The sequence below is a fragment of the Dreissena polymorpha genome, chromosome 13, assembly GCF_020536995.1.
Source record: "Dreissena polymorpha isolate Duluth1 chromosome 13, UMN_Dpol_1.0, whole genome shotgun sequence".
NCBI classification, from domain to species: Eukaryota; Metazoa; Mollusca; class Bivalvia; order Myida; family Dreissenidae; genus Dreissena; species Dreissena polymorpha.
The window spans coordinates 24,466,343-24,492,761 of NC_068367.1; the positions used below are offsets into that span (position 1 = coordinate 24,466,343).

Below are 26,419 nucleotides of genomic sequence, written 5' to 3' on the forward strand. Positions count from 1 at the left end.
AATAGCAGATTAACTTCAACATTTGCATGGTACACCTCATGATTTGATATTTATTTATTTTTTGTGAGAGTGATTTTAAGTGATAGGCTTATCAGAGCTCCAGATAAGGTTTTGTGAAATTCTTAAATTACTACCAGTTTTTCAAAAAGAATTCTTAACTCTGAAATTTTATTCTTAACGTTACTACTAAGTTTTGGAAAATAATTCTTATTTTTTCTAAATGACCTAAAAATAAATAATAATGGTTATTTTCATGCAAAAAAATCAAAATAAACATACTAGCAACTTTATTAATACGAGTTCAACAGTGTCTTTTCAGTATTATACAATTTTATTTTTCAAATACCTTCATATGCCCATACTGTGCTTAGATGGCATGCCTTAGATGAATTTTTACATATTTCACAATTAAAACGGGTATCCCCTTCAATCTTTTCAACGATTAGCCACGGGACTTGTCCCTTCCACTCGTTCAATGTTTTTTTGTGTGTTTAAGTTTGGACCCGTCGTGTCTCGCTTTTTTGTTTAGCTTTTCCGACTGTTTCAGCAACTGAACATACAACATCGTATAAGATCTTTTCTATAACGTCTTTCTAAACATTTAACTTCGGCTCACTTTGCGTACAATATGTTAAAAGCGTGTTTTTGCACGCTTTGCAGTTTTTTAAGACGCTCTGGGCGCCGCCATTGTTTTTTGACAGATAGTCTGTATACGCCGCTTTTGTTGGAAAAAATGCGCTTTGTTAAACAAACCCGATAACCATTCTATATAAGCACCGCAAAGATCTTTAATACACGAAAAGAACTCAATAAAAATTGATACGAACCGATGTAAAAATAATATTCGTAACTTGATTTTGTAATTCTTAATGGTACGACAAGATTTTAAAATAAATGCGTAACGGACTTGAAAATAATTCGTAATTACGAAAATACGACCCTTATCTGGAGCTCTGGCTTATTTACTGGTTTAATATTTTGCAGTGGCTGCAGGGTTCCTACTGGAGTACTGGCTTTAAAAAGGCACCATTGTCAACATCTTTTGTCAATCATATTTGACAGAGTTCAGAGTCTAGTATGTTAACTAAATTGTTGCCATTAAATAGTATAAAATGCATTCATTATCATATGATTATAACATATTAAAGCAATTATTTTCTAGAGGCTTTATGTATTGCCAAATCTTCATAAACATCTGTAAAGATATTTGTCCCAACTGGTGATGGGCAAATTAATCATTTTATACCATTAATGAACTAATTAATCTTTAGTGAATCTGGCTTCATCTGACTAGGCGGGATTTTTAAATTAAAACTAGATATGTTGACACAAACTTTAAACCTTGAAATGCATGTTTTTAGCGCCACCAGGAAAGTACAAATTGATTACTTATTTGCACCTCCAGAAAGAGGTTGCGCAATCGATTTTTGATCTTGACTTAGTAATCTGAAAACGAGCAATAACCTTGGGGCATATTTGCACTGCCCTAATCTGCTCCTGTGTGTGTTCTCCATAAACTTGCCGCTTAAATAGAGTTGCTTTTTCAGCTTAGTGAATAGTACCTTGCCAAAACATTGTCTTTTGAAAAATTTTAAAATTAAAAAAAATGATGATGCAACAGCTGATAGCTATTCAATTCATGCTATCATATGGCACTGCTTTTGAATTATGTGACCGGCAAGGTATAAAAACAATGTTGCACTCCATCGTTGTTTCAATATTACGTATAAAGAAGACTTGGGACTTTTTAAAAGAAAATCTAGGGGACATGATGGACATATTGGCTATTGAACCCCTACTAATTTCCATCTCTGAATATACATGTTTAAGCTTGCCTCATACCTAAAGTAACATACATACTCAAAATCAACACATTTTTCGCAAAATATAATTAGGTTAAGATGCATTTTATTGCTACCTATTGCTATTGCTAAAGAAACTGCAGCCAAGTGTTACTTGTTTGTGACAGCCATGTCAGATGTACAGAAGATGTACAGTTTTGTGTAAAAATAGCGGTAAAATGGATTTAAAATGACATTGAGGTACATGATGCATAATTAGATTAGGTCACATCATAATGTTTCTTATTGTAACTATATACAGTGTAACGCCTTTTTGGCAAGCCGCAAGTTCTGCTAAGTTCTGACTGTAAATTTATGTTGTAAGGCAATACAGATTCAGACTGGAAATGATAATATATGTTTAAGAATTTTCTGTTAATCTGATCTGATAGAAACAAACAAGAAGGCAATTTATATCTGCATGGTAAGCTGCAAAAAACATGAATTATTAAGAATGTACTTAAAGCTTTGTAGAGCTAAGTTAAGAAGCATGAAGTAGTCAAGTGGGGGGGGATATCACTTCATTTTCATGCACTGATCAGGTACTTGTACCAATATAGACTTTATTGTATGAAATAGGTCAGTCACAGGTTGGAGCATTCACATGACACATGACCTACAAATTGTACTTGTATTAGATCAATTTAATGTACATGGCTTAAGCAGGTTCCAATTTTGCAATTGGGCCCATTGAATATTCATGTCATTGCACCTGTGATAAATGCATGCCTGGATGTTTATACTTAAGAGTGGTTGTATCCAGTGTATTTATGCATGATGCTCATTGTAATTCACATTTTTTACATAAACCAGACAGTGTTTTGTACATTTCAATGTATTTAAAATACAGAATCAGGATAAATCTGGTTTGGCAGAAAAACTAAGATTCAAGATAAATCTGGTATACACAAAAAACAACCAACAATGTCAATGACTATGACAGTCTCCATTAAAGTGCCAAAATTATTACGTCTTGCAACTAGGTCTCAGGCAGACTATTGTATCTATAACTGGCCAAATTCTAACTTCAAACTTCACTAGGAAGTCAAATATATTTACTAGAGTTTCAAGTTTTAATTGGAGAAAATTCTTGTGATGATTTTTTCTTCCTCTTTAGAGAGAAGTTGAGGGTGTTTGATTTGTAATTTTCCAAGTCTATCTGCTTGTAATGTGAAACACATCCCTCTGTATCAAAGGTCAGTGTCACACATAAGAGGTCAATTTTATTGACCATAATACAGCTTATTATGTATGTAACTTTGTCAATTATTGTGCAATTTTAATATTAAATATCACCTATAACTACCTTGAAGAGTGTGCTTGTAGCTTGTCACACTTGTCTCCTTACCTTAAATGTCAAGGTTACACGTAAATAGTGTTTTATACAGGAAGGAAAAAGGGCGTGGTGCAAAATTTAAAAAAAGGGCACTTTAGCGCGTGACATCCATAAAAAGGGCACAAATATATCTGTATAGTGACTTAATAACAAGCTTTGTTACACACAAACATTGTATGTATAGTTTTGAGATTTATTGTTGAATAATGAAACCAACAAAATCCAGAATGTATATTTTATTATGTGTTTTATATTTTCATCTAGTAACAAAAAACAAGATTAAATACCATAGGATATATATCTTATACAAACTATAGCTTTTCAAAGAAGTCTTAGAATACTGTTAAATGAGTTACGCTCTTAAACAATTATTTATATTTAAAACGTTACACACATTGCACAAACAAGTCCTTTATATGCATCTTAAATGGAGATTCACAAACACTAACACTTTGTTGAATAGTCAGAAAGTTCTGCGTGATGACATTGTTTTCATGACCACGTGTTGTATTGTGTACATTTTATTTCGCAAAAAGTGTAACTAGGAAAGGCGCCGTACTGTCTTTTGTTCAGTGTCAATTAATTCAATACACGTTAATTGGTCTCCGATATAATTGTTTTGCTTACAACGCAATTTGCATCAATTTCTAATTTACGTTTCGTCGAAAGTGGAATGCCAAAATCGGAAAGCGTACGTTGCGACATTCTAAACACGAATGATAAGTGGTACAAGTTCAATATTTTTGTAAAATTCATATCTGTGTTTGCCAATTAACATATTTTGAAAAGTTACAAACGGGTCATAATGTTCTTAATTGAACCAATGGTGCAGGCCTACTACTGTTACAACAATTAACAACTTTTGGCCAAACAGGGTCCAAGACGGGGTATCAACTTATTTGCCGACATTCACACGTTATTGTAATCAAAACATCGTGACAATAAACAAGCACGTGCTCCAATTAAGCGCGGTCTGCCTAACCGTGAACAGCAAACGTGTTAAGATTGTCGTCTGCTACAATTCATCAACACACATCTACTGTGAGCCTGCGCCAATTGTATTGGATAGGAGGCGGAGCGTTATTTTAATCGACAGCTTTAATATGAGCCTGCGCCAATTGTATTGGATAGAAGGCGGAGCGTTATTTTAATCGACAGCTTTAATATGTCACGGGGTGCTATTTTCGGCGTATGGCCAATTTTCAGGAAGTACAGTGGACGTCATGGGGTCTTGTAATCGGCGTATGGAAACAATTATCGGGCGTAATATACGGACGTACGCCGCTTAGTGCAAGCCCTGTATAAAATTAATTTTTATTAACTTAAAACTGTTTTGCATTAAATTGAAATCAAATCAATATTTTACAGATACAACTGGTGTTGTTTTTTTAATTTAATTACGCGTAAAAATAAATGTTTTGATATAACTGAATTATGCATGAAATGCACAATTTCCACGTGATAACATCGAGGTTTACATCAAGTCTCCTAAGTAACTGTGCACGATTGTATCCGGACCGATTAGTGTTACAAAGCCACTGAAATTATCGATTGATATTGACACATGGTTATTCACGCATGACGTATTCACAACCGCGCGAATCTTCGCTGATAATAGTCGGCTTAGAAGCTTGGTTAAGAGGCAATTAAGATGTTATCAATAAGGTCGCGCACGGCGGAAAACAGGGCGGCGGCCTTTGAAAAGGGCAGCGTGGCGCTGATTTGCTTTGAAAGGGGCAGCGAGGCGCTTAAAAAAAGCGGCGTGGCGCCGCGCCACGCTAAAACGGCCTGGATAAAACACTACGTAAAAGGTCAAAATTCAACATTTTCCAAAAAACAGTTAGTTATTGACTAAAGTGAGTTTTTAGATGCAAAAATTACTTTTTCGGCTTGTGTAACGCATTGTTACAATGCAACTCAAAAGTTTTCTGTCACAATGATGAAACTCTATGTCATACCAATTTGCATTTTCAGTTTAAGGGAAGCGTTATGTCAAACAGTCGCAACCTTACCAGGGCTTTTCACCCTTATATAACAGGGGCCGAAATTCGGCCCCTTCCCAATCGAAAGTAAGGTCATTTTTTCCCAAAATTGATAGAGGAATTTCCCAAATAATAAAAAAAAAATGTTTCCTTTTTTTTACTAAGACATATTGGGCATATTGGGCATCTCCCAAATTGAAAGCAATGAGCTCTAATATGATTAAGAATGCACCACTATGTGTCTTTTAATACTTCTGCACAATGAAAAGACCCTGTTTCAAAAACTTTTAAAAACACGGTCTTCCCAAAATGAGCAGTTATCGCGAATGAAATTCCCAATTTGAAAGGCCCATGGCCTCTTCCCAATTTCCTGATGAAAAGCCCTGCTTACAATACATAAACAATTATTTATTCATTATTAAGAACATTATAGTGTCTATTGTGTAATTTGTTGTAGGTGGTTAGTGAGTCTTGTTACCTGAGTAACTAATGGAGATTAGAGCTTTATGTGCAGTACAGAAAACCATTGTGATTCATTGACAATTATTCATGGTTATCGATTAGTAAACTTCGGTTATGTAGTTATGTTATACTTTGTAACCAGACACTATTGTTATTATAATGTCATATCACTCCTGGCTGTAGGCTCTAGACAAGGTCACCTTTATAAAGGACACCTGAGACTTCAAGTCTTGTTGTGTCATGGTAGTCATGTTTGAAATATTAATCAGAATGGTGAACTATAATTAAACCTTTACCACTTAGATACGTATTTTTACACATTTGTAGTCCCTCATGAAAGTTAAATTTAATTAAAGGCCTTTTTTAGTACATTCGAGTTTTAAAGGTTACAGTTTCAACCCTTAGTTACTGATGAGCAACAAACAGCATTAAACCTGAACAGACTGTGACTTATTCGCAGGCAGTTCTGGTTTCATGCTGTTTGCATATAGCCATTTCACTTAGCTTTTAAGTGGGTAAGGGTTAGCTACACTTGGGCGGGAAGTTTTTGTTTTTTATGTTCCCCACCACTATAGTGGGGGACATGTTGTTTTTGCCCTGTTTGTTGGTTTGTGTGTTTGTTTGTTTGGGTCAAACTTTAACATTTGCCATACCTTTTGCAATATTGAAGCTTAGCAACTTGATGTTTGGCATGCATGTGTATCTCATGGAGCTGCACATTTTGAGTGGTGAAAGGTCAAAGTCATCCTTCAAGGTCAAAGGTCAAATATATAGCTTCAAAGCGGCACAGAAGGGGACATAGTGTTTCTGACAAACACATATCTTGTTTCCTCCTTATTTTTGAGCTGACCAATGCTTGACAAAGGACATTTCATACATAAACTGCCTAATATTAATTAGCTAGATTTGTATAGGAATACTGGTATTTTTAGCGAGGCTGTTTTCGGAGAAAACCTGAGCTATTGTCATAGCCAGCTCGTTGTCCGCCATCGCCGTAGGCGTCGTGCTAAAACCTTAACATTCGCCATAAATTTTTAAATATTGAAGATAGCACCTTGATATTTGGCATGCATGTGTATCTCATGAAGCTGCACATTTTGAGTGGTAAAATTTCAAGGTGAACATCATCCTTCAAGGTCTAGGGTCGAAAAAACAAAGTCAAGGGAAGTAATAAGCTTTAAATGGACAAAGTTATCTGACCTGCCCACATATACATGTATATTTTTGTTAAATAAATCAAAGCGGCGCAGTAGGCGGCATTGTGTTTCTGACAAACACATTGTGGCAAAAGGTCAAGGTCATCCTTTATGGTCTGCGGTAAAAAGTACAAATTTAAGGGAAGTAATAAGCTTTAAAAAGGGAGAAAGTTATTCAATATTGAACATAGCCACTTTATATATTTGGCATGCATGTGTATCTCATTGAGCTGCACATTTCGAGTGGTCAATCACAGTCACGGTAGTGGCTTTCAATTATTTAATACTAAAAATAGAGATTTGTTAGAGACAATTATTTTCAAGGGAAGTAATTTATATAATTATAAATGTCATATTATATATTTCCTTACCAAGAATTGAAGTTCTTTTCACAGTTATGGTACAGATTTATTATTTTGATTATTTATAACTCAAATGATTGATTTGTCAAAGTTTTTTTTAAATGATATAATTATAATTTCTTTAATGTTCATAACATACCTGAGGACTTATGTCCATAGATACATGATCAACTCTTGCTATGATCTCTTTGAAACCACAGGCCTTGGTTGTCAGTGATGTCTGACATGGTCATATTTGACTGTGAGACCCTCCCCCCACCCCTCCACCCCCCACCGGTTGGATTGGACAAAATTCAAGGGAAGTAATAAGCTTTAAAGGGAGATGATTTCTAAACCTGCCAAATGATAAATAGCAATTTTATTTCAAAGCGTCGCAATAGGGGGCATTGTGTTTCTTACAGACACATCTCTTGATATAATTATCATTTCTTACCAGTCCTGTTCTAATTTATGAATGCTAGTTTTCATTAAATACCAGCGGACTTATGTCCATACATACATGATGAACTCTGGCTATGATCTCTTTGATAAATCACAGGCCCTGGTTGTCAGTGATGTCTGACTTGGTCATTTTTGACTGTCTACAGACCTCCCCCCCACCCCCCCGGTTGGATTGGACAAAATCCAAGGGAAGTAATAAAGCTTTAAAGGGAAATGATGTCTATACCTGCCAAATGATGATAAATAGAAATTTTATTTCAAAGTGGGGCAGTAGTGGGCATTGTGTTTCTGACAAACACATCTCTTGTTGTGTCACTAGGTCAAAGGTCAAGGTCACTGTGACCTCTAAAAAAAAAAAAAATCTGACAAGCTTTCACAGCCGAATGTGGCACCCGTTATGCGGCGCTCTTGTTACAATTAGGCTTTCAAGGGTTTGGCTCTTTTCCCATCTAATTTAAGATTTCTTTCGAAATATTTTCACTTCTTTAATGCTAGTTAATCTCAATAGTCATAGGAATATCCTCAATGCTTAAACAAGACAGTGAATTACCGGTTAAGTAAAGTTCAAAGACATTAGGCTATTTCTGTTTTTTCCCTTGACTTTATGATTTTAGTAAATCAGAACATTGAAAATAAACAAAAACAATACACACTGTAGTGGGGTATTAAATTTTACAATAATACTTAAACATGACTGTTGCACATGATTAACTGTTACCAAACCCTGAAATTAGACTTTCAGCTCACTAATTGCAGCTGTGTTCTTCCTTGTTTATGATGTGTGAAAATCCATTATAATTCTCAGAGGAACTCTTTCTCACATTCAACTCACACTAATGCATTAGCTTCAGTTTCTTTCTTGATTGTATTCTTGCCCATGAGTCTTTTCTGTGGGGTTTTCTTTGGCTAATTATTGTAATGTCTTTGGCTGCTTAGTTAAGTAGCTGCAGCATGTAATTTGAAAGTTCCTTTGGCTGTTTGAGTTAACAAGACTGAAGCATGTTACAGGGGTTTGAGTAAACAAGACTGAAGCATGTTACAGGGATTTGAGTTAACAAGACTGAAGCATTTTACAGGTTTTTTTCTGCTATTAAAAGTAGTCTGTAAAACAGGCCCGATACCAAAGCAAACAGAACCGATAACAAACAGAAATTGAAAAAAAACTCAAGAAAACTCTCCCCCCCCCCTCCAAAAAAAGAGTGTTTAACGATTATTATATCTAAATTTTATTTCATAAACATCCATCAAAGTTTATACATAGAAGAGTTATATTAAATTGGCCAGGAAAAGGCCTGATGTCCAATTTGGTCCATAATTTGTTGGAAAAAAGCCAAAATTTGTCATTTTATCGTTTTTAAAAAACCCACTTTGACAAGACTCCTTTTTCCAAAATGGCAGTAGGAAAACCCCTGTGTTATTTGTTTGTTTTGCTGCTTTAGTCAAATAACTGCAGCATGTAATTTGTTAGTCCTTTGGCTGGTTAGTTGAAGAACTGCAAGAATATGTTATTTATAACAAATAGACAACTTTTTAAATAGTATCAATATTAACAAACTACTTTAAAAGTATCAATATTAACAAAGTCACTTGTTTTATGATATAATTTTAACAAACATTATTTCAATGTGTATTTATTTCTAGACTTAATTTATAACAGCACTCTTGAATGTTTGTAATATGTTTTATTTTAATTCACATAATTGCTTTACTTAAAAAAATCACTCAAAATCAGAACTGTCACCTGTGGTTATATGATAGCAATCAATAAATACTTGTAGTAATAGTACAAAAAATACATACTTAAAGTACAATCCATTTATTTTGCTTCAATTCACATGGTTACACGCCTGAACACACATATACTCAGAAGGCATGTGACAGGTTGATGTTACAAGATATTTGTTAAAATCTAGGACTTCATTAATTTCATAAATTGGAAAAAAGTATAAAAAAAAAAATCTACCCTCCCTGCCACAATGTTGCAATTGTAACACATACATTTGATTGATCAGAAACATTAATAAGGCCAGAGTTTTTTAATAAATAGATTTTCGGACCCGCCGACTCTTATTTTTGACGAAACCAAAAAAAAAAAAATTATATAATTTCAATCTCGGATTTTTTTTTCGGGTGCCAAAAGCCGGGTTTTAGACACAAAACGCGTGTCGGGTTTTAGAGAAGTAATTTATTTAAAGCGTTTACCGAATGGCGTGTAAATGTATCATAAGCGCTTCTGTAACATCGATCATTTTTACTGAAAACATTCAAAATGGTGGCGAGACCCCGATGACTTTATACTGGTTTGGACTTATTATTTACCAGGATGCTAAAACAACAAAACAATTTATCAAAGCCACTAGTGACCAATCAATTGGCGATGTTGTGCGCAAACATGTTAATGAACACGACGAAATCGCTTCACTTGAAGCGTCTAAGACAATGATTGACACAGATAAGGTTAAGTGTGACCCATCTATGCCAGTGAATGTTTTGGTCGAGAGCGAATTGAAATGCATACATGCTATTTTAAAGTACCAAACCCCACAGGATCGTAGTATTATAAAAGAAAATGCATTTGATGTCCTAATGGCTATGAGGAGGAATTACTGCTACCTTCCATCCGCCAGGTAAACCATTTGTAAATTATTTAAGAAATTTTACAATTCAATATATGCAATATATTCATTATTTGGCAAACCTGTCATTGCAATTAGCAGGCTGACCAAAAATAATGATTTTATTTATTTTTTATATTAACCCTTTCAGTGTGAGAACCGAATTTTGAAGGCCTTTGCAAACAGTTTTGGATCCAGATGAGACGCCACAGAACGTGGCGTCTTATCAGGATCAAAACTGTTTGCTATTCTGATAGTATTCTTTGAAAAAAATCAAAGAAAATGCTAATAAATTGTAGCAATTCAGCAGACGCCATTTTAGCAGACCACAAATTTCCAAGCATGCAAAGGGTTAATTGCTTTATAATTGATAAAATACAAATCTGTTTTGATAGTCTTGGCAAGGTGGTATATGTGACTTTTATAGTGACTTATAAAAGATCTGTTTTTCATCAAAATGTAACATTGAAGGACATACTGTAGCCACTTTTTTCAAGGTGCAATGTATCAAAAATGTGTTATTCTATCTCTACATAATTCCTCTTTGCTATAAGATTGTAGTGGGAAACTTGTACAGCTTTGTGTTTTACAATTTTAAATATTAAACCATCACAAGCTTAATCTTGTTAATTTTGTAACTAATAGATTTTGGTTTGTATTTTCTTTTAATACTCAAGCAACACTTGGCGTGTTTCATTTTTGAATTACATATAAAAGATGTTGATTTAATAGAGGAATATTAAAGTGCCTAGGCAGTGACATGGGGGATTGGACGACAGATTAAGATTTTTTTAATTTGAAGATTGACTTTGCCAGAGTTTTTTTTAATTCAGATGTTCATTTTGCCTTAAAAGGAATTACTTGCAAAAGACATATTTGCGTGTTTGTGCATTTTCATTTGTAACAGAAACTGTTTCGGATAAAAGAAAATTATGCAACTATAATTATATTCTTATGAATGAAATGCAGGTCCTTTAATAAATGTGTTTATTGCTAAAGATTTGTATGAGAATGTTTAGAACATAATAAATTTCATTGACATTTATTATTTTGGTCATGAAATATACAAAGAACTTCATACTATAACATTTTTAGCATAGTGCATTTTTGGTCACCATCTTTTTTTTTTTTTTTTTTTTTTCCGTCCTCCTACTGGCCATGTTTTGGAAAAAAATCCGAAAATCTTTTAATTAAAAAACTCTGGCCTAATGATCAGTATGTGAGCCCTGTACTGAGAAAACTGGGCTTAATGCATCTGCTTAAACTGTTGTCCCAGATTAGCATTTGCAGTCCGCACAGGCTAATCAGGGACGATAATTTCCGCCTAAATTGGATTTTTGCTAAGAAGAGACTTCATTTTAACGAAAAATGTCATAAAAGTGGAAAATGTGTTCCCCGATAAGCCTATGCCGACTGCACAGGCTATTATCTGGAACAACACTTTTGCACTTGCATTAAGCCCAGTTTTCTCAGAATGTGACTCAATTATGGTCAGTATGTATTCCTTCATCAATGTCCATGGGGCCTGACATTTCCAAAGTGACGCTCATTCAGCAGCATTATAGCAAATGCATTATAAAGTGTATATCACTTTGAGGAAGTTGTATGTAATGGGATTCTGAGACTCGTATTTCTTGGTGCCTTTTGTTGCCAAAGGAAAGAAGTCACATATTTGTTATTACAGACAGTAAATGTATAGTATATGTATACTTTACAGACATGAATAACAATAGTTTTTATAAATACATTTACCATTTGCTCTAAGCATGTTTTAACACAGCTAACATTTTTAAGATAAATGCAATAACATTTCCTGCTATTCATAAATGTTACTATGGTACTACATGTTATTGTTCCATTTGTATTCATATACAAAAAGATGACAACAAACATTAATTGGTATTAGATATATCATGAGCATTCATTTTACAATGTCAGACCGTACAGTGAGTGATTCTTTTATACAAAGTGAATTATATGATAAGATGAATGTCATCAAATTTAATGCATTGTTCTATTGAAGGAATATACAAAATAATATTTAAATTTCTCCATAAAAATGAATGAAGCTGTGTCTTCTTTCACAATATGTTACATAAAAACATAGTTTTTGAATGAATGACGGAGTTTCTGTCCTGCTGGCACGCGTGAACAACAGATGTTGACAACTAACAGTTACCCACGCATATTCTAAGTTAAGCAGTACAAGTACGCAGATGTGTTTTATGTTACATAATTTGCCTCATTGGTGCGAACAGGTACCGTGTGACAATAAAATTAGAAGGCACATGATACCTCTTTGCACCAATGTGGCTATAATCATTAGTTAGAAGATTTCTGTGGGTGATTTTTTTTGTTTTACTTGTTAATGTCCATATTGGTGACACCCAACAAGAATTACTGGTGTGTGTTTGTACTCAGGGCTTATGAAGATGAGCCCTCATGTTCTTTGGGATTTTAAATCACCTGATACTTTCCTCCTAGACTGGAAGATTTCCATCTTGAAGATACTTCCTTTTAACAGAAAATTTCAAGAAAGCAGAAAGTGTCCTGTGTAATTATTATAAGCTTGTGTTAATTGTGCAGGCTAATCTGGGACAAAACTTAATGTATATGCATTATGTCCACATAAACTTAATGTATATGCATTATGTCCACATAAACTTAATGTATATGCATTATGTCCACATAAACTTAATGTATATGCATTATGTCCACATAAACTTAATGTATATGCATTATGTCCACATAAACTTAATGTATATGCATTATGTCCACATAAACTTAATGTATATGCATTATGTCCACATAAACTTAATGTATATGCATTATGTCCACATAAACTTAATGTATATGCATTATGTCCACATAAACTTAATGTATATGCATTATGTCCACATAAACTTAATGTATATGCATTATGTCCACATAAACTTAATGTATATGCATTATGTCCACATAAACTTAATGTATATGCATTATGTCCACATTAACTTAATGTATATGCATTATGTCCACATAAACTTAATGTATATGCATTATGTCCACATTAACTTAATGTATATGCATTATGTCCACATTAACTTAATGTATATGCATTATGTCCACAGAGGGAGTCTCTTACTTTAATAGTATGAAAGTTTATACAAGTAGTTTAATTGTGATTCATTCTCAGTTTCACGTATAAGAGAATACCTTTATGGCTTCATGATATCAGATGAATGACATAATAATAAATTAATGGGCCGTGCTCTGAAAAGGGGGTTTAATTCATGTGTGTAAAGTGTCATCCCTGATTAGCCTGTGCAGTCCACACAGGCTGCAGTCCACACAGGCTGCAGTCCACACAGGCTGCAGTCCACACAGGCTGCAGTCCACACAGGCTGCAGTCCACACAGGCTGTAGTCCACACTGCAGTCCACACAGGCTGCAGTCCACAGGCTGCAGTCCACACAGGCTGCAGTCCACACAGGCTGCAGTCCACACAGGCTGCAGTCCACACAGGCTGCAGTCCACACAGGCTGCAGTCCACACAGGCTGCAGTCCACACAGGCTGCAGTCCACACAGGCTAATCAGGGACAACACTTTCCGCCTGAACTGGATTTCTGCTAAGAAAAGACTTTTCTGTGAACAAAAAATACCTTTAAAGCGGACAGTGTCATCTCTGTATTTAGCCTGTGCAGACTGCACTGGCTAATCTTGGACGACACTTTATGCACATGCATTCAACCCCCTTTTCACAGAGCACAAATAAACATTATTACATTAGGAAAGGGATACACAAATAGATTGACATTTAAGGCACTAATTAACTGTCTGGCAAATCTCTGTGGGATTGATAAGTTCATTATTATAAAGTCTTCATGCCTTTGAGATCCTTAAATTGTTTGTAGGTATTTCATCCAAGGGAAAATATACCAGACAATTCTCATTTGGGATGTGACTTCCCAGTATTCGTGTGTGCATGTATAATGCAATTGGGGCCATTATCGAATTTGAATATTTTCAGTATGGATTGTTTAAGTGCTTGGAAGATTATTTCTGAATGTCACGGAATTCTAACATCTCAATATGTCAAGATAACAATAGGTCTGAAATCTGAGGTCTTGCCTATTCTGACATGCACTTGATATTGTTGCTGTTATTATTTAGCTTTTACATTTTTGTCCATTTTGGACTTAAGTGCAATTAAAGCAAGACAGACAGGAAAGCCCTAAATAGCAGATAATACAGACATGGCGAAAGACCGTCACGATTTGCAGGCCAGACTGCCCTACAAGGAGAAATAATTTACAGGCATGTTGTTTATTTCACAGGCTTCAATTTTAAGCCTGGGGGTATCCCCTTCTGCACTAAATCCCTTCCCTGAAGTCTTGCCACTGTGCCTGAACGAATTCCTGTGGAAAAACACCAGGGCTTTTTTTCCTTCTTTACGATTGGCCGTGGACGGACATTTCACAATTTTGACACGGCCAATTCACAAACCTGACATGTCCGTGAATATTTACAAAAACGTCTGTTTTAAATCGTGAAAAACTGACTTTTCGGGCTCAAAACTGTCAAAAACGGCCATTTCGGAACAGAAATACAAGTTTAATAACCTTGTTTTTTATTCCAAATTCGCGAAAAATTGTAGACTCGCGTTACCCATGTTTGCTTGTTTAATCGATTTTAAAGTGTTGTGTAACTGGTGAAACCGTCGTAAATAGTAAAAGCTCTGCCTAGCAACGTCACTATAAAAAAATGGATATGCGGAACACTCGTTACTACACGAAGAAAATTAAAACGGCAAAATAATCCTGATTTATTGAAATTTGGGATAACAGTGAAGAAACAAAAGCTTTCTACAGAAGGTTAAGTTTTGAAACATGCACATTGATAACATTATAAGAAGTCATTTGATAAAAGTGAAAGCATCTGTCGCGGCTTATGTATTGATAGAAGCTAGTCAAAACGTCCTCTAGTATTGATGACTGTGACTTGTTATTCGTATCTGTTTACGATTGTAAATCTTGGTTAAAGTAATAATGTGGTCCCTTCATATATATTTTTTTTAATTTAAATGCATATTTATGACGAATTTTCCTCTTCAGATATTGAGAGCATTATTGACATTTTCAAGAGTAAAAAGAACAGAGTTCTAAAGCTGTGAAGTCCAGAACATGTCTGAGTTATATGCCCTTGAAATGCTCTATGTTTATAAATGTTTTTCCTACCCGCAACATACAGCTACTTAACAAGATGAACTCTCAAATAGTTTGACCACTTTAAACTTTTAACTTCTGTTTACGTATAAGATAGAAATATTGATTTAAATAACCTTTTAACATTTTCTTGCATATTAGTAATTATTACAGTTACTAATTAATTACTCAAACATATTATTAAAATATTTCCCTATTATTAAATCTATCTGTACTTAAATTTCTATCATAAGAATAAACAATATGCATATACAGTTATGTCACACACGTGCTACCAGTAAATTTGTGACAGGTATGCGCTACTTTATTAACCTAGGGTATTGCACATTAAACAGACGAATCGGGTTCGTATCTTAAAATCAAAAATCTCCTGTGTACCATTATAGTTTAGGAATTTTTCTATCGACATATGAACCGGCTCGCTCTTAAATACGCGCGTTGGTCTAGACAATTGTGAAAATTTTGATGAAAAGGGCAGACTTTTTATATATGCATTCATAATACCAAAACATTTGTCGGTATACTTCAAAATTCAGGTCTTTTTCTCCTAATCAAACTATTCAAATAATTCTTATGCAACATCACATCTTCTGTCCATAGCGTAATATGCTTCAATGGCACAGGGATAAATTCTCTAAATCATGAGGATGCTAAGGTTATCAGAACCTTGGGCTCGGTATGTCCGAACGCTGATCAGTCAGCCATGCTCATCAAATATAATTGTAACCTTAAGCAAGGGTAGCCGATTAATCGTAGATCCGTGCATCCTTAAACTATAAGGTACATTTATATTAGAAATTTAATGCGTACCTACTGTTAGATTTCAACTGCGCTATACCCGACAGGTCACATTAAATTCTTACTTAAAATTACTCAAGACCGTCAATATTACCGATATCCTACATATAATTGCAATTAACACAATGACGTTTATACATATTTACAAAAAAAAATTTTGAGTGTCTGCCCTTTTCATATTCGCAATTAACATTTCCATTCATATTTATACACTTACATTCCTTATTAATTTTATCCTTATTATTTCAAATTGTTTGCATATTTTTTATAAATGTTATTGTCCTATTTTATTTTATTTTACAAATCGAAAAACTATTTTTAAATTGTCCAATAATTTTATTTATTCGTTCACTTTCATTTTCTTTATCATTCTAATAAACAAAACCCGCCTTATATTTTTTATTAAAAAACAAAACTGTCTTTAATAATCTATATTCCTAATTTCTATATTCTAATAATACAAAAATTATATAAAGTTCTTTAAAAACTCTCAATTATATGTGCGCCTCTAATTTCTGTATTTCTATAACTCATAAAATTATGTAAATTTCAAACACTTTCTTATTCATTCATTTTATTCTCAATTTGCTGATATTTTAGAAAAGTTACTGATCAATGAAAAACTGTATTGATTTTCACACTTGCATGATTTCTCCGTACATGGTTAATTATTTCTTTAACCCCTAACTACGTAAAATTCTTTAAAACAATTCTTAAAATTTCGTTGTCATGACGTTTTTTTTTACTTTTTATTTCTTACTTTATAAAATTTGACATAAGCCCCTGTTTGCCATAATTTATAAAAACACTGACCGTTTTCCATGTCGTGCGTTATTTTTTTGTTCCGTTGTCAAAGTGATGTCCGAATAGTGTTCTGTGTACTCCGTTTTCCAAGGTTGTTCAATGTTCGTCCTGAGTCACGGCAACCATAAAATGTACTGTGTAGCGTAATTGCACATTGTTCGTAGGGAACACACAGTAACAAACAAAGTTTATTTCTGTTTTCATCGCGATTTATTTCTGTTGAATATTCTCTAATACAACGCTTGCTAATGTTTGTGAAATACAATCTAAAAGCGCGGCGGCCAACATGGCCGCCCCGTCAAGAAAACATGACAACTCTCACCGCAGACTTTCAAATCTAACCGCAGAATCCCCTTTTAACAACCTCACAGCATTTTTATTCTGAGGAAAAATAAACATAAAATTAAGATATGTCTTATCCCATTCTTGGTTGGTTAACTGTTCTCTTCCCCCCCCCCCCCCCCCCCCCCCCCCTAATGCGTTTTTACTTCAGGATTCCGGGGGTCACTGGTTCGAGCCCTGATGCGGGCTACCTTTTTTTTCCTTTTTATGTCCCCCACTAGTAGTGGGGGACATATTGTTTTTGCCCTGTCTGTTGGTCTGTTGGTTGGTTGGTTGGTTGGTTGGTTGGTTTGCGCCAACTTTAACATTTGCAATAACTTTTGCAATATTGAAGATAGGAACTTGATATTTGGCATGCATATGTATCTCATAGAGCTGCACATTTTGAGTGGTGAAAGGTCAAGGTCATCCTTCAAGGTCAAAGGTCAAATATATGGGTCAAAATCGCTCATTTAATGTACACTTTTGCAGTATTTCAATATTCAAGATAGCAACTTGATATTTGGCATGCATGTGTATCTCATGGAGCTGCACAATTTGAGTGGTGAAAGGTCAAGGTCAAGGTCATCCTTCAAGGTCAGATGTCAAATATATGTGGCCAAAATCGCTCATTTTATGAGTACTTTTGCAATATTGAAGATAGCAACTTGATATTTGGCATGCATGTGTATCTCATGGAGCTGCACATTTTGAGTGGTGAAAGGTCAAGGTCAAGGTCATCCTTCAAGGTCAGAGGTCAAATATATGTGGCCCAAATCGCTAATTTTATGAATACTTTTGCAATATTGAAGATAGCAACTTGATATTTGGCATGCATGTGTATCTTATGGAGCTGCACATTTTGAGTGGTGAAAGGTCAAGGTCATCCTTCAAGGTCAAATATATGGGTCAAAATTGCTCATGTAATGTAACTTCTGCAATATTGAAGCTAGCAATTTTATATTTGAAATGCGTGTGTATCTCATGGAGCTGCACATTTTGAGTGGTAAAGGGTCAAGGTCAAGGTAATCCTACAAGGTCAAACGTCATATAGGGGGACATTGTGTTGCACAAACACATCTTGTTTAAATTTTATTTTTGATTTTTTACTGGAGCTTTTAAAATTTAATGTTTACATTTATCAATATAAAGCATTAAATGACAAACTTTAAAACATGCCAAAATCTGTGAAAAGGCCCCTTAAAAATATTTCCCTATTATTAAATCTATCTGTACTTAAATGTCTATCATAAGAATAAACAATATGCATATAATACCATTATGTCACAATGTATTTCCATTGAATAATCACAAATGCCATTTTAATTGTATGTTAAGGATGTCATGTTTTGATGACCTACTTTCCTGTCCTTCACCATTTGAATGTAAATAAATACAGACAGGTTAAGTGTAAACTACTGATTAAAATTCATTCATTGGACATGCCATATCTTCATTAGGAAACTAGGATACAAGCATGGTGATAATGGTTGTTAACCCTTTGAATTGAGTGCTTTTGTAACACATTTGACCCAATAACAGACCGCTTCCTCTTAAGTACTCTAGAAGGAAAAATAGCTATGGAATGAGGCAAGACTAAGGCTATTCAAACTCTTCATAGATATTACATGTACACCAATAAAAAGCAGTTTTGGAAGTTGAAACAAGTCTGAAAAAGGTATCTAAACAAATACCTAAAATGATAGGTCGATTGAAATATAAATGTGACACCAATTGGTTAAAGTTTGCCATTGCCAAGCATCATGCAATGATGAGTAAGCTCAAGCCATATGTTATGATCAAAGAGTTCTATTTTAGACCTGTTTCAATGTCTGTTGACTATAAAGCTGGGTTCCCACTGCCGATCAGATCAACTTGATCATTTTTTGACATGTCAAACAATATCGAGTAGCGGTCGAGTAGAAAATGGATCGAGAAGCGCTCGGAAAATTGGTCGTGTATTAGTTGAGTAGAAGATCGAGTTGATCGTGAAGCAATCGTGTGGCGATCGGATTGACATCTTTTACACGATCTGTACCCGATCCTCTCGACCTCTACCCGAGTTATTTTAGATCTCAACACGATCCACTCGACCTCTATTCGATTTGATGTACAGATTTACTAGACTGCTACCCGACGGCTACCCGACCGTACACGATCACTTCCCGATTGCTATTCCACCATACACGAGCTCTGTACCCGATTCGCTCAACCTCTACCTGAGTTATTTTAGATCGCTTTGTACGACTGTAGTACGACCATCATGATCTGGTGGTGTGAAGATCTGGTGGCGATCGAGCTGAGGTCCACTTGGTGGAGCTGAGATCGTATAGGGTTCGGGTATAGGTCGAGATGATTGAGCGGAAATCGGAAAGATGGTTGAGTGGACGTCGTGAATGAGTCGTGTGGGGGTCGCGTGTTATCGACAAGAGGTTGAGAAGAAGTCGTGTATACACTTTTTAGTTGAGCTTGGTCGGGTTTGGTCGGGAAATTTCGGTGATCGGGATGATCGAGTTGATCGGATCAGCAGTGGGAACCCACCTTTAATGTTTAATAGATGTTGCATTGGCCATGGCCCATTCATTGTTGGTTATTTTGAGCTCAGAGCTGTGTTCTCACAGTGACTTCCAAACTGTAACATAAAGACGTCAAAAAGCAACAGACGTATGTATATTCAAACAAAAACATCTTGCGTAGATGAATATTTTTCAAAGTACAGAATGCAATTATATAAATGGGAGGGGATTACATAGTTCTTTTTACTGAGGTGCTTGCCCTAGATAGTCAGGTGTCCTTGTTCATCATGCCATGCTTGTTCAGCATGCTAGCCTATGAGCTTGTGTGGGTGGTGAACTGATGTGAGGAATGCCATTACCAGCTGCCCTTCTGCAGCCCTGCACTGAGGAATACCAAGGCTTGAGAGAGTGGATGATGTCTGTGGATTATGTCTCCCTCTCAATTATAAGTAACTCCAGTCTCTGAAAACTGGAACACAATGACACTCTAGAGAAAACAATAGGATTCATATGTGATAAAAATACGATATTTTCCCCCAGTCATCTGCAGTGTTTAATCACAAACTTAAATGCCTAATTGGAGTGTTTTGCTTAAATATAATAATACAGATCAATGTTAAGTTGAAATCTTTTAATCTTTTCAAATTATTATGTTTAGCTTTTTTGAATGCCTATGTGTATGTTGTGCATGGTCAACATTTACCTTGTTAATACAATAGAGGCCACATTTATTATACCCCCACAAACAAAGTTTAGGGGGGTATATAGGAGTGTCAGCTTGTCTGTCTGTCAGTCCGTATTAAGTGTCTGCTCTCTAATTCAATGTGTTTTCATCAGATCTTCACCAAACTTGGTCAGATGTTGAATCTTGATGATGTCTACGTCAAGTTCAAATATGAGTCATGCTGGGTCAAAAACTAGGTCACGGGGTCACTTAGAGCATTTTCAACATTAAGCATGGTGTCCGCTCTCTAATTCAAGTAGTTTTCATCCAATCTTCACACTTGGTCAGAAGTTGTATCTAGATAATGTGTAGGTCAAGTTCGAACATGGGCCATGCTGGGTCAAGAACTAGGTCACGGGGTCACTTAGTGATCTTAAACATTGAGCATGGTGTCCGCTGTTTTTTGTGAAGACAACATGCAAAATATTCTGTGTCAATGCGGCATGTGGGGGTATTCGTCACGTCTGTGACAATAAAGCTCTTGTTGTCTGACTTTCATGAAACTTTTAGAAGATTTATCCAAATGATATCTTGGCTGAATTTGAAACTAGGTCAGGTGAGTTAAAAAACTAATTCACTTGTTTACACTCTTAAAAGTCACATTTTATTCCAATGTTCATGAAACATGTTCAGAACAGTAACTGTTGTTCTAATGATATCTGGGCCAAGATGGTTCTAGTCTGTTGAAATCATGGCCGTCTTGGGGCAGGGCAGTTTTCCTTTTATGGGTGTCATAAAACCTTGCTAACACGCTACAGACCACAATTATTGTCCAATCTTCATGAAACTTGGTCAGAACATTTGTTTTAATGACAGTTTGAACATATAAATGTGCCCAGAAATTTAACTTTTTCTAGTAACAACTTTTTCGTTTCTGCAATCCACCTCAGAATAGTTTAGTTTGTTTGGGTTTGAGTGAGTGCTTAGGGCCCAATGCCCTGTACTGCCTTATGATAAGATGTTGTGCTTGTGCAATTTTTCGTATCCTAAAACATTATAAAGGTTATGCCACTTTTTAAATTCTTAAACAACAGTATAATGCTGCATATAAGATGCAGAATTAGGAAGTAATCACAATCTTTTTTGTGATGATTGGAAAATGCAAAGGCCCCATGGGTTTTTTATAGAGAATATACAACTATTTGCTCATTAAGTTATTCATTTAAATGAGGAATAGGCTTTATGTGCACAAAGAGTGAAGAAATACCAGTCTGAATATTCTTGTGGCAATCAGCTGTAAGCCAGTCTATGTACATGTAGATTGTTTGAACTTGTGTGGTAGTAGTAACAAGAGATGTTTTCCAACAAATATGAGGATGTAATATGCTAAGTGTATTATCAACACTGGCTGGCGACTTACAGTACACTCCACGCGTTTTCCCCAATTTCCCTCCATACTCCGCGGGTTTCGACCTGGAGGGAGATTAAGAAAATCCCGCTATACGCGGCGTTTGCATGATTTTGGACGCGGCGGTTAACGATCGGCAAAACTGATAAACCGACGCGGCGGCCCTCGGCGTTGGCAACGCGGGGGAAACTCCGCGTTTTACGAGATAACGATCAATTTAATTTTGTTTGACTTCCTGATTTTCAAATAAAATTACATTTATTACAAGTACATACATGTACATGTAGTATAATATTTACAATTAAAAAAAAACAACCAAGATAGATCGATCCCGACGTGGTTGTAGAAGTAGTTGTGGTTGTATAGAAAACTCGTTGATTTACGACACACAAAACGTCGTCTTTTAACTAATACTTACCAATTAATATAAACACAGTTTGCAACATTGTTTTTATTTTGATAATTTAATCCAAAGTTTTCATGTTAGCAGGTGATTTTCTATAATGAACATGTATACAAATGACCAAGGACCCTAAAAATCTCGCAAATCTGTGTGAATTGACAGTTTGACGTAATCAAAGAAAAGCCGCTTCCTGTCTAAAGGCATAACTTACTCAAGTAAACACGTTCAACGAATGCATAAGGAATGGTTTTAATTGTCGGAACAAAGTCTATTCTCTGCTCGCTAATGCATTGATTTTCTCTTTGTTTGTAGGTTATTCCATTGATTGCTAAAAGGTGGTAACTATTGAGTTGATAATTGCATTTAATATTCACAGTTGTATTCTTGTTGCGTCGACATTCTAAACAATGTTTACCAGTAATTATGGACCAAATCAGCAGAGTGACATTCACACATGTTAATCCCTTTTGTCAAAACACCGAATACAGCAGTCTACACAATAGGTCAGTAGACAAGCTTTGCGTGTTTTCATAACGTCAAACACTTAAAATCCAGTTCCGCCCAGATGTCTTCTGTAATCAGTTTACAGTACAATTAGTGTTAAAATAATTACTCTACTAAAATACCGTAACGATAAAGATTCGGCGTGTTCGATTTGAAATTATTTTAGAGGAAATATCAACTTATTCGCGATATAATTTCGTTAATAAATACCAAAGAAACTTTTTACCGAAATCAACAATGTTCTCTGCGCTACAAAGTTTGTATAAAAAAAATCAATACACGCACGCTTTGCAGGAGTATACATTGTACCTTGACCTTGTACATTGCAGCATAATTTTCGCGCGCTTTTGTCGGGAAATATACATGACTGTATATTGGAAGCATTTGTAAACGTCGTGTTAACAATTAAAAATCGTAGTGTGTTTCGGATTACTAATTATTATTCTCATTTGGAAATTTTACGGAACATTTATTCTTGTGTCGTATGTGTTATGATTTAAATATCAATTTGTCAAATGTATTATATTAGACTAATTCATATTGTAGACGTACCTGTGAATTAAAAAACATAATTTTTATACGTATTAATTTTCTATACAATTATCTTTTTATACATGTACTACAGTATTTAAACAATTTATTATAACAATGTTTTTATTTTTTGGCATGCCCAGTAGCACACTGCTAACGCGGCGTTGCGCGGCGATCACTGATAAGAACGGAAGGTGTCTGCATTTACCGACTAGCCTAAAGTAATACACGCCGCGGGAATTAGCGAACGCGGCGTAACGCCGAGCGTTTTATCGAGTTCACCTCGCTCTTCCAACGCCGCGTGAACACTCGCTAGCAGAAAAAACCCGCGGAGGGAGCGCGTTTTTTGGGGAAAACGCGTGGAGTGTACTGTAAGTCTTGATGGTTTAACTTTGATGGATGTAATTAAAAAATGCATGCTCTCACTTTCATTTACATAATTTTATTTAAGTTGTTGAAGTCTTAAGGTCACCCAAACTATTCACCTACCTAAGAGATAACATTTTATCCTTCTGAATAAAATTCATTGCTTCATCTGTCTGCAAACCTGAGCATAATTAGCCACCTTTATTCTGACTCTAAGGACATTATAAAGATCATACTTAAAGAAAGATGATGGATCGCTGTAGGTAAAATATGCTGTTGAATAACAGAGGGGATTGCCTGACCAGTCTTGCGACATTTTCTAATGATTTTGCTTAATCCAATGAATTACTTCAAGTAAAATGTATGTAAGTAAGGCTTTTGCACATTTTTATTCATCATTCACATTGAATATTTGCAAATATATACACTGCAACGCCGATATATCGCGGACCGTTACATCGCGCTGTCCAATATATCGCGCTTTGGCTATGGCTCCCAAAAATCCGACGAGCATGATCACTAAATGACATGTTAAAATCTGAGTATTCGCTAACTTAAGCAAAAAACCGGTTCTAGCTAGTATCAAAACCCCATATTTCGCGGCTTACTATGGCACGCAGTGAAGCGTGAAAAACAGTCGATTAGAGACAATGTTGTTTACACAAGGCTGGGGTTGTTTTTAACACTTAGGAAATATCCAATTAGTGTCATTGCAAAGGTAATAATGGCAGTTAACTGGTATATAGATCGTTAAATTTCGGTACTGGTCATGAATTTCTTTGTCCTGATAAAAAGCGCGCGAAAATTGGCGTGGGTGTATTTATTTGTTAAAAATTTCGTAGCCGGTGTAACATTGCGATAATTTAATTTCCGTTAAAAGTTTCGTTGTAAATTTCAACAAAAGTACCGCGGTATCTCGCGAATTATGTAGCATTGACATTTCCTCTTAATAAAATATAATTCAAACACACGGTATCATTACCGTTACGCTAAGGGTAAATTCGAATCTATGCACAATGTATTTTATAAGTTTTTTTACGGCAAGAGTTTTCCATTTTAGCTGATTCGCGAGGGATCGTACATGAAAATAAAAAACATAATTTACATTTTGGTTTTTATGATAAATACACAGATAATTATGTAGTGATGAAAACGTTTATTGTATAATTGGTTTGCAATTATTACAAAACAAATATGCAGCAGCGCTGTATATAAAATGAAAACATTGGGGAAATTTGAGAAGATTGAGTTAGACATTTCTCAAGTTATATCGCGCGCCGGATATATCGCGCTCGCGATCTTTGGACCCCACCAAGCGCGATATATCGGCGTTGCAGTGTATAACATTTCAAAAGCTGTTCATACCTACAGTATTGACCAATAGAGGTGGGAAGCATGGGGGTGTAGCAAAGTGATTAGGGCACAGCATCTTGATTAATAATATAATGCTGCATATAACAACATGCAACCTACATCTTGATATTTTGGCTATCTTTCCTTACCTAGGCTAACAGTTACACTTTAAAGGACTTGATATCTGTATAGATATTTTCTTACCAAAATTTTACACATTGAATTGCATGTAACCTGTGTATATCTTTTCTTACCTAACTGTAATTCGTTGCATTGCAGTTTACCTGTGTCAGTCTCTCCTTTAACCTAATTATTACACCTTGTATTGAAGGCTACCAATAGTTAAATAGGCACTGTTATATGCTGTAACAGATTGTATTGCAGATTAGCTGTTTCACATATTGCAGGTTACCTGTGTAGGTCATTCTTTACCTAATTGTTTCACATTATATTGCAGGTTACTTGTGTAGGTCATTCTTTACCTAACTGTTACACATTTTATTGCAGGTTACCTGTGTGGTAAGGAAGCACTATACATGGAATCTCTGACGGAGGATCAAATAGCGTCCGACCTGCGTGGTGTTCTAGAGAAGTTCCTCAAGAAACACATTCCACTGCCAACAAAGGTCGTCAGGTAATTATAGGGACCTTTTAGTGCTGCCCTAACCAGTATTCCCCAACCCATTCTTTGTCATCATCATCATTCTCTTGACCAGCCTGGGCATTCGGGGGGGGGGGGGGGGGGGGGCAACAACAAGAGATCCTAAGCCAATCAGGTCTGTTTTAGGTTGCCAAGAGTAGCTTATCCATGGGAAGAGAGGTCCACTCTTTCACATTGTCCATCCAATTTTTCTTTTATGGCCCGAGGGTGACCTCACTGTAGGTTGCCCTCACGCACAGTCTTGCACAGAGTAGAGTCCTGCCAATTGTCGGACCAAAGAATAGACAAAGACACTGGCGCTTGAATACAGACTGGGTGCAAATGTTGCATATGTCATAAATGTATTGGTCTAAATGAAGCATTGTTTGCACATAGGACTGGTGTTAAATTATGTCATAGTGATATGTATTATACTATAAGAATAGTTATGCAAATTTTCTTTTTTATAGACCTAAGTCTAAGAATTGGTAGGGTGAATAGGAACCAAGGAGTGTCAAGTGTTTGGGGCTTAGTAAAACATGTTTGCTGGTCACTTGGTTTTAAGGAGTTGTAATTTCATATTCCTGTGTAAGATAATGTAGTTTAGTGGTTTGCTCAAGTGATTGAACTGGTAGGTTAGTATGACTAAACCACTATATTATTCTTTAACT

The 26,419-nt window shown here is 35.4% G+C and overlaps 1 protein-coding gene across 1 annotated transcript in view; it reads left to right on the forward strand.

Annotated features, from left to right (window-relative positions):
- Nucleotides 1-26,419, forward strand: part of LOC127856369 (peroxisomal N(1)-acetyl-spermine/spermidine oxidase-like) — a 102,385-nt gene that overhangs the window by 34,523 nt on the left and 41,443 nt on the right. Inside the window, exon 3 of the mRNA XM_052392515.1 lies at nucleotides 25,616-25,742. Coding sequence (XP_052248475.1) covers nucleotides 25,616-25,742 — 127 coding nt within the window. The remainder of the gene's footprint in view (nucleotides 1-25,615; nucleotides 25,743-26,419) is intronic.